This window comes from Glycine max, chromosome 2 (assembly GCF_000004515.6).
Source record: "Glycine max cultivar Williams 82 chromosome 2, Glycine_max_v4.0, whole genome shotgun sequence".
NCBI classification, from domain to species: Eukaryota; Viridiplantae; Streptophyta; class Magnoliopsida; order Fabales; family Fabaceae; genus Glycine; species Glycine max.
Window position 1 is genome coordinate 3,474,506 of NC_016089.4, and position 14,443 is coordinate 3,488,948.

General features: G+C 30.0%; 1 protein-coding gene across 2 annotated transcripts; it reads left to right on the top strand.

Moving 5' to 3' along the window:
* Positions 1-399: 399 nt before the first annotated feature.
* On the top strand, positions 400-4,161 carry LOC100792292 (uncharacterized protein). 2 transcript variants are annotated; one of them, XM_006574351.3, is made up of 9 exons: positions 400-881; positions 1,002-1,096; positions 1,203-1,306; positions 1,401-1,501; positions 1,613-1,716; positions 2,397-2,834; positions 2,936-3,067; positions 3,742-3,942; positions 4,050-4,160. In XM_006574351.3, exons 1-8 carry the CDS (start codon positions 630-632, stop codon positions 3,899-3,901), a joined length of 1,386 nt encoding a protein of 461 aa, XP_006574414.1. In that variant the 5' UTR covers positions 400-629; the 3' UTR covers positions 3,902-3,942; positions 4,050-4,160. The 2 variants fall into 2 exon arrangements, with proteins under 2 accessions (XP_006574414.1, NP_001241493.1); NM_001254564.2 differs by having other exon boundaries at positions 401-881; positions 3,742-4,161.
* Positions 4,162-14,443: the final 10,282 nt, after the last annotated feature.

A 14,443-nucleotide genomic window follows, 5' to 3' on the forward strand; every position in this document is an offset into this window, starting at 1 on the left:
TTTTTTTTATTTTCTTTTGATATACTTTGTGTTTTAACGACTTGAATTCAATATGATTTTGTTTATCAATTATATTTGGATTTGTACATTACTTATACAAAATTTTATAAGTTTTTTTAGTTAGTATTTCACTAGGTTTTAAAATAATTAATTAATCAAAAACGTCTTTAAATAAGCTTTTTTAACCGAACCTAAAAAAAACATATGAACAAAAACTCAAACTTTACGTATCCAAGTCACATGATGGGATATATTGATGGGATATATTGATAGAATCTTTTTTACTTTGAAAAACTAAATGTTATATTTATCGAATTCATTTTTCACATAATTACACATTCAGATGCCTTGTTTACCCTTGTTTTAATATATAAATAATATAATATGATACCGTAATTGAATACCAACGAGTTTGTGTTTGTTTCTGCTAGCATATATAACAAGCAACCCTCACCATTTATATTGTTTCAGCGAAGAAGAAGGGAGAAATTGATGTTCTTTAATGTGAAAAAGGGTTGGAACGGTTTTCGATTTTAATAAGCCTGCAAAGAGCCTTCCTTTGTTTTTCTCTTTTTGAGAAGAAGGCTCTTTGTTGTTGTTTTTGAAGAAGGAAGGAAGAAAGAAAAAAAATGTTGAGGCTATGGATTTCTTATCTGCAATTGTTGGAGCTTTTCGTGAGTTCGTTGGTTCACATGCTTTATGGGTTTTACATATTTAGCTCCGCTGTTGCTGGGGATCTCTCACAGGTTCTCAATGAATATTTTCACAAGGCTAATAATAATGTGAATGTTGAGGTCAAAGAGGAAATTTCCAAGCTCAATAATGCTAATGATCTTCCTCCTATTGTGTTGGTTCATGGGATTTTTGGATTTGGCAAAGGGGTAAGCCCCATTTGTTTTTTTATCCTTGTTTTTCTCTCAAGTTTCATCCTTTTGATGGATATCGTTGCATTTTTCTTCTGGGTTGCTGATTTGTATTTGAAATGATGGTTTTTTTCTCAGAGATTGGGGGCTTTATCGTACTTTGCTGGGGCAGAGAAGAAGGATGAAAGAGTTCTTGTCCCTGATTTGGGGTCCTTAACCAGTATCTATGATAGGTGGGTTATTGAGGTGTAAAAGCTTGGTTTTGGGGTTTTTTCTGTTAAATGGGTGTGCTTGTTTTGTTTTGTTTTGCATAATTTCTGAAATTTTTTTTGGTCTCAGGGCACGAGAATTGTTCTATTATTTAAAAGGTGGGCAAGTTGATTATGGTGAGGAGCACAGCAAGGCTTGTGGACACTCGCAGTTCGGACGAATATATGAACAAGGTTCGGAGATCTTAATGTTCTGTTTGTTGTTACCTTTTTTTTTTCCTTCACACTTTTTTACTTTGTAGTTTGCTAATGTTATTGGGGGATACAGGGCATTACCCTGAATGGGACGAGGATCACCCTATTCATTTTGTTGGGCACTCAGCAGGAGCACAAGTTATTCGTGTCTTGCAACAAATGCTTGCTGATAAGGTTGGTCTTAATGGTTTCGTGTAATTTCAACTTTCTGCTTGTAAAGGGTTTTATTTATTTGTTGTGGTTTTTGTACTTTTTGATAATTTGGTGTTCATATATTGTCTTCAGGCATTCAATGGGTATGAAAACACCTCAGAGAACTGGGTATTAAGCGTCACTTCCTTATCGGGAGCGTTTAATGGGACTACCAGAGCATACGCAGATGGCATGCTGTGAGTTCTTATCAACTTTTGGTTATGATTAAACTTAGAACTATTTTATAGTTGGCTTTTTTTAGCTGTCTTAGAGTGTGTTTGGATGGGCTTTGGCAAAATTGATTTTGAATGGCATTGATTTTGCAAAATTGATTTTGAAGTGATGTGATTTATGTTTGGATTATTATAAAATCAAGTTAGGGATAAAATTTAGTACAAATTTTGGATTCAACGCAGAAACTACTTAAAGTTGCTTCAACCTAGGATCATTTATGAATTCTTCTCCAACGGGAAACCAAACATGTAAAAATGTATCCAAAATCAATTCTGGACTTAGTATCAATTTTCCAATGTGAAATCAAACATGCACTTAATTTAATATTATTGGCTTGAAATAGGGTGGTTGAGAGAGCATGTATTATTAGTTCACTAGTTCCTGTAAGAAATGAATGAAAAACAGATAAATACTTGGGATGATGATACATTTATAAGGCTCTCCTGGCTATGCAGCTCTTTTCAGCAGATTATCTACATTCTTGCTTTAACTAAATTTTATGAGCTCTTTCTGAAAACAGCATGATAATTAAGGCCTAAATTCCCTATTATTCATACTAATCAATATCTTTTTAATTATCAGCTTTAGCTACATTTAGCATACTGAATGCTAAGCTAGTCTATATAATTTGGGATTGTTTCAGGCCAGAAGATGGGAGAACATTGAAACCTATTTGCCTGCTACAGCTGTGCCGCATTGGGGTGATAATATATGATTGGTTCGACATTAGCTGGCTGAAGAACTACTACAATTTCGGGTTTGATCACTACAACATGTCTTGGAGAAAAATGGGCATATGGGGTCTTGTTGACTGCCTATTGGGGAATGCAGGTCCATTTGCTTCGGGAGATTGGATCCTCCCTGATCTCACAATTCAAGGCTCTATAAGACTCAACTACCATATACGTACATTTCCAAACACATACTACTTCAGCTATGCTACCAAGCGCACAACGAAGATCATGGGCGTTACAGTTCCTTCAAGCATACTTGGAATTCACCCGTTGCTTTTCATTAGGGTTTTGCAGATGTGCCAGTGGCGTTTTCCTCCAGATGTTCCTCCCCCTTACAAGGGATACAGGTGGGTTTTTGAATTTTTGCCTTCATTTGGCAGTACTCACTTGTAACTTGGATTAAGATTTGATCAATCAATCAACATTATGTAATTTTTTGGCTGTTCAGGGATGAGGACTGGCAAGACAATGATGGAGCACTAAACACAAAATTCATGACTCATCCTCGTCTACCAATTGAACACCCCAACTGCTTGGTTGAAAAGGAATCAGATTGCCAACCCTTACAACCTGGCATCTGGTTTGTATAATTACTACATATAGTAAATCCATAACATAGTTACTCTAGTCTTAGAGCTTAGCTTTGCATTATTTCCTTATATCTAACATTATATATATATATGTTGTACAAACTATTTAAGTTGATTAACCAATTATAGATTCTATAATCTATAACTGCTTTAGTCTAGCTTTGATTGTACAGTAATGTTGGACAAATTAAATTTGTTCACAGGAGATCATTATAGTGCAGTGACCTCTTTTAATAAGTTGCATTAATGTTTAATTAATGTAGATAATAGAGTAGACCATCTAATTTCTATTCTGATATTTGGAAATTCTTAATTGCCATACGCGTACAACATCCCTCCCCCATACCTTCGCATAGCGAAGAGCCTCCGGGCAATGGGGTACGAAGTTTTTTGTTTTTGATTAATTTGCATGGATGATTCCCTTCCATTAGTAAAGTCAGAAAAACTAGGGGATCATTCATTCCAGCTGATTAAGGATTACCAGACAGGGTATTGTGGTTGCAAATTACCTATTGAGTAATGCTATTTAGTCTGGTGTTAAGTCAACTATGTTTACTGGTTTTAAATTAACACGTTTCTTTTTTCTCGTTAAATTTATCTGTGTAATTCTTTGTTTTGAGAATTATTCTTTACTAATCAATTTATGGTACTTTGATGAAAACAGGTACTACAAATATGTGGAGGGTGATCACATACTATTCATTATTAATCGTGAGAGAGCAGGAGTGCAGTTTGACTTAATCTATGACAGTATTTTCCAACGCTGTAGGAAGCACGTTTTTAGGAAGAAGCCTCCAACAATGCCTAATGAAATCAATCACTAGCACACCATTCTTTAGTCTCCCATATTCAAATTAAAAGAGATGTATGAAAAGAAACACAGGCTATTCATTTTCAGTTAATACCCATTCACCTTCGTAAATGTAAATATTTTCCCCTCATTTTTATACCACCATTTTCTGTATTTTGTAGGATTGTGAGAGACGTCAGAGGCCATAGTCAATAGGATGTCACAATCACTATAGTGTAACACAATTATTGTCTCAATATTAAATATCATGAAATGAATTGTTGAATTTTGAACTTTTGAGCTTTGCAATTGTGCTATGGAAAATGGGTACGATGAGTACCCATATTAACCATTTGACATTTGTTACTTCAAACACATTTATTCCTAAGCTGATATATTTACAGATAAATACAATCATGGCACATTACTCTCAAAAGAAAAACAAAAAAAAAAAGAAGCTTTTGTGTACAAGGCGGAGTCTATAATTTCCATTGTTGGTTTATGCGGTTGATACTTTGCAACACATAAATATAGAAGAAAAATCTTCATCAGTTGTTGATTAGTAGTTGATTCATTAATTTAGGGGTCCAGATTATTCTGAACATCCATTCCACTGGTGCAGTGACAGTTGTCATAACAAAGGCAAACTAATCTGACCACTTTTAGATTTTTTTTAAAAATTTGTAATCATAGTTGTGGTTTTCTCAGTAATAAGGACAAAAAGATTAAACGAAAGGTACGCCTTTGTGATTGGCCATTCGGTAGGAAATGAAGAAAATGTGACAAGTGTCCTTTTACAAAGTGTGAAACAAATGAAAAAGGTATAGGAGGAAGCGTATCGGGCTTTCTTGAAGGTTCACTAATCACTATAACCATACTATAGGTTTATAAGTTTATACTAGAATATGGTTTTAGGCTGAATAAGCCATTTATTTCGTGCTCAAGTATTAACGTTACTTAAATAGTCTCTAAAGTTATAAAATTATATAAAGTAATTCTTTAAATATTGAATATCCATCAGCCTAATTCTCAAGTTAATGTATTTTCATAAGTAAATGAATTAATTTGAAGAATTTTTTAATATTTGAAAGATTGTAGAGTGTGTTTGATTTGATGGTGAGCAACTAAAAATATTAAGGTGTCACTGAAAAATCTAAAGTTATAAAATGTTGCTTTGAGTGTAAAGATGAAAACGAGAATCGAGCTACTTTTAAAACACCACAATTCCAAACACACATTAGTATCATTTCTATTACTTGATAAATTATTGTAGTTTTATTATTTTATGAATTACTTAAGAAAAATAAACAATACTCAAGGGATGAAATTGATAGTTTATTCATTTCACCACATAAGAAACTTTGGTGTGAGGGGTGGTTGTTCTTTGTAAGCTTGTACTGTTGAGTGTTGACACAATTAATGATGAGGTCGATCGTATTTTCTTACAACATATTAATTAGCATTAATTGTTTAGTACTGATATATAACTGTTTTTTTATATAATTCACGAGTTTAATTAATTATTTGTCAATGATGTAAATCATTTCTCTTAAAAAATTGGAACTAAAATAAAATAGCAACCAGGATGGAACATTAAGGATATGGATCTGGCTATGCTCCTTGTTTCAGGGGATTACATACTCGCTTGCTTCAACTGAATTTTAAGATTTTTTTTTCAATTAAAAACACGATTATTCAGGCCAAAATTTTAATTATTGAGTAAACTCCCAAATAATTCTCAAAATTGTATGAATAGGATATTTTGGTCTCTTGAGAATTTAAAAACCTATTGTTAGTTTCTGACTTTACAAAATGATATTAATTTGGAGAATAATCTATGAACATCAAATAGACAAATACTATTTAACACCTACAAAAATAAAGAGACAAGAATGAAAAATACAGGTATGATAAGTGTTAGAGTGGAGTGTTTGATATATAGAAATGTATGTTGTCACTATATTCATTTTAGTCTTTTTAGTATAAAATAACATTAAAAATGAAATAAAACAGGACTGAAATAAATATTTGTTTTTGCAAAGTCATGGATTTCAAAGATTTTTAGGATACCATGGACTAATATACCATCTTGATTACGAATTTAAGGATATACTTTTTAGACAAAACTTAGATGCAATTTTTTAAAGTGTTTTTGCTATTGTTCTCCAATTAGAATCAGATTTTAACTTTAATAACATATGCGTATCTTTAATGCAATTTTTTTATCATGAAATTATCAAAGTGAGACTTTAATTGGAGAACACTGCTAAATGCGCCAAAAGAATTTCATCTTAATTCTCTTCCTTACTTTTTCATTGCTGCATACTTTGTCAATATTTTATAGTTACCGACAATAAGTTATCCTTATTAAACCTTTAGTACTAGGTTGATCACTACAATTTGAGCATTGTATCAGGCCAGAGGATGGGAGAACAATGAAACCTTTTTCCCTGTTACAACTTTGCCGCATTGGGGGTGATAATTTATGATTGGTTTGGCATTTCCCCGTTGGTTTAGACCACTTCAACATGTCATGGAAAAAAATAGGCTTATGTGGTCTTGTCGAATTCCTATTGGATCCTCCCTGATCTTACAATTCAAGGCTCAATAAGACTCAACTACAATCTACGCACATTTCCAAACATATATTACTTCAGCTATGCTACCAAACGTACTTGGAAGGTTATTGGGGTCACAGTTCATTCATGGATGCTTGGAATTCCACCATTGTTTTTCTTTAGAGTTTGGCAGATGAGCCAGTGTGGCGTTATCCTCCACATGCTTCTCCCCCTTATTAAGGCTACAGGTAGGTTTGTACTTTTTGTATGCATTTGATATTACTTTCACAATCAAACTGTGTTGATATGCAATGATATTTTATTAGCACACTCACCATTTGTTAAGTATAACCAAGGTTTTAAAAAATTGTTTGCTATATTAATGGTTTTGGACTTACTGTGAACGTCGTAACCGTAATTGTGGCAATATCAGTCAGTCACATTCATCTGTAATTTCCTGTAATATCAAGCATCACTACGAAACTGCAACTACAATTTAAAATCTTGACTATAACTATATAAGCATCTACTAAGTGATATATAGTACTCATCATTTGTTAAGTTATAACGAAGGTTCTAAAAATTGGTTTGTGACCGCAAATTTGGCTTGCAATATTAAGGTTTTTGGACTAATTGTGACTATATTATGGCTGCAATTGTGAAAACATCAAGTCACATTAATCGACAATTTCTCATAATATCAAGCATCACGGAAAAATTGTAACCGCAATTTAAAATCTTTTATATAAGCATTTGCTAAGTGACAACTACCCCTGTCCCCTTTTCTTTTCCATTATTAAAAGCAACATAATTGCCTTTGTAGGAATGAAGATTGGCAAGAAAATGATGGAACTCTAAACACAATATCCGTGACTCATCCTCACTTCCCAATTGAACATCCTAGCTGCTTGGGTGAGCCTGATTCAGACTGCGAACCCTTACAACCAGGCATATGCCCAATGTTTCCTATATTGCATATTAATACAATCGAATCTCTAGTTTTAGAACTTGACTTTAGCCAATTTATATTAACTTTTCAATTAACATAAGTATTTGACTCTTATGAAAAAGAAATAGTTTCATATGTAGAAAAGTTAGATGAGAGAATTTTTAAAATGTGTATAAATTGATTTTAGTAGATGTGATAAGTTTAACTTATCTGTTTGATTTTTTTTTTTTTGGGTATGTTAAGATATTTATTTAAAGGGATAAATATGTTTTTATATTTATATTTTCCTTATTTTTTTAGGTTCTAAAGTTACATTATGTTTAATTTAGTCCATTTACTTTATTAGAGACATATTTTTAGTCCCTATGCACATATTCTTCATAGGTGACATTAATTATTAGGGAATGAATTATTATTGGCTCTTACTTTCAACAACAATAGTTTTTCCCCACATGCACATTTCTTTCGTCCTGGCTGTGAAGAACAAGTTGTGGATTTCATAGATATGCTACATGAACTTTTGAAGAATGATGATGGAAACCAAGACATGAATGAAGTAGTTAAAAATTAGGGTTTGATATGTTTGGGAGAGACATTTTAATAATTTTTTAAAAAATAAAAATAAAAATAAAAAATATGAAAAATATATGTGGAGGGACTAAAAACAAAATTAACACCGTCTATGAAGAATATGTGTGAAGGTATTAAAAATACATTTTTAATAAAATACATAAACAAAATTGAATAATATAAAACTTCAGATGTTAAAAAAAAAGTAAAAATATAGAGACGAAACAATTTTTCCCTTATTTAAATTGTCTGTATGTGTTACTTTGCTTTAAAATTATGATTGATATTTTTTTATATAAGATTATTAAAAGGGAAAATCAGTTTTTAGTTCCTATTCCTTTTCTTTTTGTTTTTAGTTCATGAAGTTTTATATCATTTAATTCAGTCCTTATATTTTATTAAAAATATATTTTTAATCACTCCACACATATTCTTGACAAACAACATTAATTTTGTCTAATAGAATGGACTGTGAGGACTTTTATTTTATAAATTAATTACAATGACATGGATTTTTTTTTTAAAAAAGAAGTTATTAAAATATTTCCCCCAAATGCATCAAACTCTAATTTTCAACTACTTCATTTATGTCTTTGTTTTCACATTCATTCTTCAACCGTTCATGTTGTAGATTTATGAATTTACACATTTCCTTATCAATATTTGTATGCAAAAGTTGTGGTTCGAAATCAAGAGCTTGTTCTTCACAACCAGGATAAAAGGAATGTGCGTGTGAGAAATAATTGTTGTTGTTGAAAGCGAGAACCAACAATAGCTCATTTTCCAAGAATTAACATCATTTGTGAAGAATATATGCGAAGAAATTAAACATATATCTTTAATAAAATACAAGGGCTAAATTAAACAACATAAAACTTAAGAGATTAAAAACAAGAAAAAAAATATAGGAACTAAAAACATATTTATCCATTATTAAATATATGAAGTCTAATATATGTTTGTTTTATGTTTTCTCTATCCTAATCTGTTTCAGCATTAGATGAAGAATACACTCACAATTTATTTTTTTGGTCAACAACTTACAATTTTTATCGACCCTATCTCCCAACAAGTGAGTGCCACAGTTGATACTTTGGACTCGTTTATTCGGCCTCAAGAGAAGCAAGAGTCCTGATGGCCCGAACTTCATTCTTAGAAGCTAATTATTTAGGGTATTACTATTTGTACTTCCTAAAAAGCTATTGGCTCCTACCACCACCTAAAATTACCGTTTTTTCCCCCACTTCAAAATACCTCACCCCCAAACCTTCTCCTTCTCCTTCCTCCTCCCCAACCTAAACCTTCCTTTCCCTTCCTAATCCAACCCAAACCCAACCCTTTCCTTTTCCGTGTCTCCTCCTTTCTGATACTTTTTTTTGGATTTTAATATTCAACAGAATTGTGATTTCGTAGTTTTTCTTTTTATTTTTTTTAAAGTAATGTAATCATGATTTCATTATAGAGAAATCTATGATAAAATCGTGATTCCATTATATTTATTTTTTTTTGTTTTGAAGATCACAATGCCTTTGTTATGTATGGAGTGAGAGAAAAATATATAATGGAATTGTGATTTCATTGTGTATGTATACAACAAAATTTCAATTCCGTTGTGATAAAGTGATGCAAAATTAGGTACGTAATAAAATTATAATTTCATGAAAAGAATAATTTTTGAATAAAAAAAGCATTAACCCCTTGATAGGGGTCAAGGAAAATTTTAATGAAACTAATAGCAACTCATGTACACTCCTCATTATTTATTTTGGTGCACTTCTACACCAAAGCAAATATTGAGTTGCCTTAAGTAATATCCTCTTAGAATATCAATTCCCCTGTTGGTCCAAGTAAAATTGAATGTATTGGTATTAAACGTTTTATTTATTAATATATGATATATAACTAATTAAAATTATTTTTTATTAAAATATTATATAATTATTATATTAAATAAATAGATGGCTTTCACATTAATCAAATTTAATAAATATTATTTTTTTCAAAATTTAGTAAAACAATTTAAATAATGACAATTACAAACTGCCTGCTATGTGTGTAGATCAATTTGTGGCAGTTTTTTTTTAATGAATTCTAAATCACCAAAATTTGCAAAGCGAACAATGTTAATATGATCTGGATGAAAAGAACAACATTGTATCGATTTTGAAAATTAAGGAAACAAATTAAACTTCTGAACAATAAAAGAGACAAATTGAATCTATTAAATAAAAAGACGGACCGAATTAATAATGTATTCTTTTTTATACAAAGATATTATACATGAACTAACACATAAATTAGGAGATGTCAAATATATCTTAAATACATTTAATTATTTTAAAAGTAAATTGTAAATAAATATTTCATCCGTTTGATATAAAAGAGTCAATTATTTAATTCATCAGGAATGAAGACTGGTTAATTTAATTGATAAAAATAAATTTATCAATTTATAAATTTTCTAAAATTATTATTATTATTAATATTTTTTTCTCTTCTAATGGTTTGTTAATATATTTTATTTTTTTTAAAAGTGATATTTTTAATCTAAAATAATTAATGCAAAGAATATTATAAATTGATTTTATAAATAGAAACAGAGTAAATACTACTTTTTAACGTTAATACTGTTTTTTGCCCTTTAATATAAGCATCTAATGCAATAGAAAGATGATTTATGTAAAATTGTTTAAACTGACTTTTAATTAATATAGTGAAAAAAATAGAAAATTAATAGAAAACATTCACTACACATGTGGTGGCATCAGCATTCAGCGCCACATGCATCATGATTGGAAGCACATGAGAACCACTTGGGCCAGGAGTCAAACTCTTATGTATTCGTGTTTTGTTCACTTGTGTGCAAACACAAGTCATGTGTTTCGAACCAGACCTGTCTCTCGAAACAAAAACAAATTAACTACAAGCAAAACCGGAGACAACATTTTCGTTTTATATTTTCAAGCAGAAATGTGAAGGCCAAAAATGACTCAATGTTATCCTCAAGTGGTAGAAGAAATGAAAGATTCAAGGGGATGTGTGGCTTAAGTCTTTTTATCTTCTACTGGGGATGTCCAATACTGTGGAGAAACTGAATTAGTTGTTTCGGCCAGCCAGTTTCTTTCTTTGATCATTTACTTTAATATTAGTGCCCATATTTCTATTTTGTTACTAAAATGAATATGTTTTTGTAATTTATCTATTATGTATCGAATTGTATATTAATTTTATTATTTATTTTAACACTTGAGATTTTATCTATGAATCTGTGTTGCAGTTTTAACTATCCCAATTTTCATATTTTTCATGTGCTCCAAGCCAAAAGTGAATTTTACTTTACAAAAGAGGAAGATTTTTTTTTTTTTAAATGTAATAACTTACATAGTCACATTGAGAAAAAAAATGTTAAATAATACTAGTTTTATTTTTTGTTAAAACCAAAGAAATCATTGGGCATTCCTTGTTTCTCGAATTGACAAACAATCTGATTTCGCCAAGAATTGAATCTTTAAATGATAATTCACTTGTTTAATATGAAACGCAACAAGTCTTTCCACTTGTTATGCAATTCTACTTGACACCTTAACACAATATATTATATGAATAATTCCATATAAACTAAGCTGTCATATTGGGCCTCTACCAAAAAAATGAGGACAAAGATAACAAATTTAATTAATTCAAATGCTTTAGAATTTTGTTTTCTTATACAATCATCCCACAAAGACTAATAAGTAATAACTTTTTTTCTTCAGAAAATTCATGTTGACTATGATTTTTTGACTTAAGAAAAAGGATCATACCTTTAAGGGATTTTCCTTTTCCTGCAAAAGTTGAAAAAACATAAACTTGAATTATTTGTAAGATGAAAATATGCATGATGATAAACTTAATGGTAAAAACTGAATAACAAAGAATGAGTTGGTCAGAAATGGAATTTAAAGGAACGAACTTTGAAGAAATTAAATCAAATTTTGTTAGTCCAGGAAAGGATCTATCTGTCTAGGAAACACTTTCGCACAAATTCTCCCCCATCAAATTCAACGCTAAGAGATTGGGGTGAGAAAGAAAAAAAAAAGGACCCACTAACGGAGAATTTGAAAGAGGGAGAGAGGGGAAACAGAAAAAAAAAAAAATAGTAAAGGTGATTTAAAAACACGTTCGTGCAATTGCTTAAAAAACAGTTTAAGAATAAATAAAATTTAAATTAAATTGCACTATACAGTAATGGAAAAAATGTCCATGAGAGCAGTTTGTAACATGAATATGGGGAGTGTGCGGTTACTTTTGCAGTTGAAGGCTATTTCAACAAAAAAAAAAAAGACAAAAAAGGGATGTATGTCATATTTAATATTATCAAGGGTAAAATCGTCTTAAAAATAGAGACAAAAAATAAATAATACAAATGATATCCCCTTTATTTATTGTTATAGATTAAATAAATTATAAATTGAAATTAAACTAAATGATATAAAGAACAAATATTGTTTAACATGATATTACCAAGAATAACAATATATGAGAAGGTATGGGTTTGGTGAGATAAAGAATAACATGATATTGTTTAATATATGATTGATGAGCACTATGATAGTTGAATGGTTATGTAGTTTTATTTCCCTTAGCGAATTCTTTGGCCTTTTCCTCTTGTGCTTTTTTTTTCTTTTTCTTATCAAGCACATGCATCATCTTTTTTCTCCAGCATCTCAAGCGTCTACATGATCCATTGAACAAAGCATTCAAATTGAGAAATTCTTTCTAAGAATAATTAGAAAAGAATAGCCTGAGTAGCCTTTGCTTGAAGGAGTTGTGGGAATGAATAAAAGAAAGGTTTGAGGAACTGGGTGGTATCTGGAGATAGAAGAATGGAAAAGAAGATTGGGGTGATGAGGTGATGAGAAAGAAATAGAAGGACCTGTTAAAGGAGAATTTGAAAAAGGGAGAGGGGAAATTGATAAAAAAAAAAGAAGATAATAAAAGTGATTTAAAAACACGTTCGTACAGTTACTTAAAAAATAGTTTAAGAATAAATAAAATTTAAATTAAATGGCACTGTACAGTAAAGGAAAAAATGTCCATAAGTGTTATGAGAATAGTTTGTAACATGAATATGGAGAGGGTGCAGTTACTTCGGCAGTTAAAGGCTATTTCAACCAAAAAAGACCAAAAAGAGGAAGGTATGTAATATTTAATATCACCAAGAATAAAATGATCTTAAAAAATGGAGACAAAAAATAATTAATGCAAACAATATCTCTTTTATCTATTGTTATAGATAATAAGGAACAACTTTGTTATGTAGTAAAACAAATAATTATTAACTAAGTGACACAAATAAACAAGTAAATAAAAAGATAATAAATACAAAAATAAAACAACAAATAAGGCATTCAATAAAGAAAGAAAAAAATTAACAATTTTGCACATTTAATTACGTTAGTCTTTACTCTCTAAATATTTTGAGTAAAGTTGTCATTTGTGGCAACTACGACTACAACAAGACAATGAAAAAAAAAAAAAAACAAGAAGTTGCACTCTAAGTTTATTTTTTTCTCACGAAAAAAATGTCTTAAGTTTATTTTTTAGAATTTTTTTTGGTAAAACCTTTTAAATTAAAAAGACAATCTTTGAAACCAAATCTTGAGTTAGGGAATCAATTCTATATTGAGAAGATATTAACACTTTACAACATTTGTTATAAAGATAATTATCTCTAATTAAATATTCTTTAATAACCTAACCTTAAAAATATTATTTCACCCCTTTTAAACAAATAAATAAGATTAAATAATTTTAAATAAATGAACAACATATAATTAAGAAAATTAATTTTGGCTAGACGATTTAATTCTCACTCTCACATATCTTTTGTTGAAATGAGAAACTCAAGGTCTCATAGTTCATCGGAAAATGTTTGTGTTGTTTGATTTTAATTTCTATTTTGTGAAAATAAAAATTGCAGAATTTTTAAAGTAGAAAGAATACATGTTTCTATATTGGAATAGATGAACTAAAGTTGAAGATATTTTAAAATAAGGAGATCAAATGTTTCTATTTTAAAGTGGATGGACCAAAATTACAATAAACAAAATAGAAAAATTAAAATTACATTTAACTAAAAAAGAAAAGACAAAGATATTAGCTTTAAGTTTTATGACAAAAGATAACCAACAAACTAAGCTTCATTCCTAAATATTGAGCCTATTGAGTATATTATTTTAATTTTAAAGAAGGAAAGTGTTTTCCAACATCATTCATGTCAAAAATCATGAGATGAGTGACCATTTCACAACAAACTTTTAAGTAAAGAAACAAGATACAAACATAGAACACAAGTATCTAAAATATAAATTAAACCATATTGAAGCATACAAAAGAGTTCAAGTTTAGTTACATCTAATCCCTTATAATTGAAAAACTTAGCCATGAGGGTCGGGCCTATATATACAAAAGTAGAATTTATATTTTAAGTGACAACTCACTCAACCACGTATTCTGA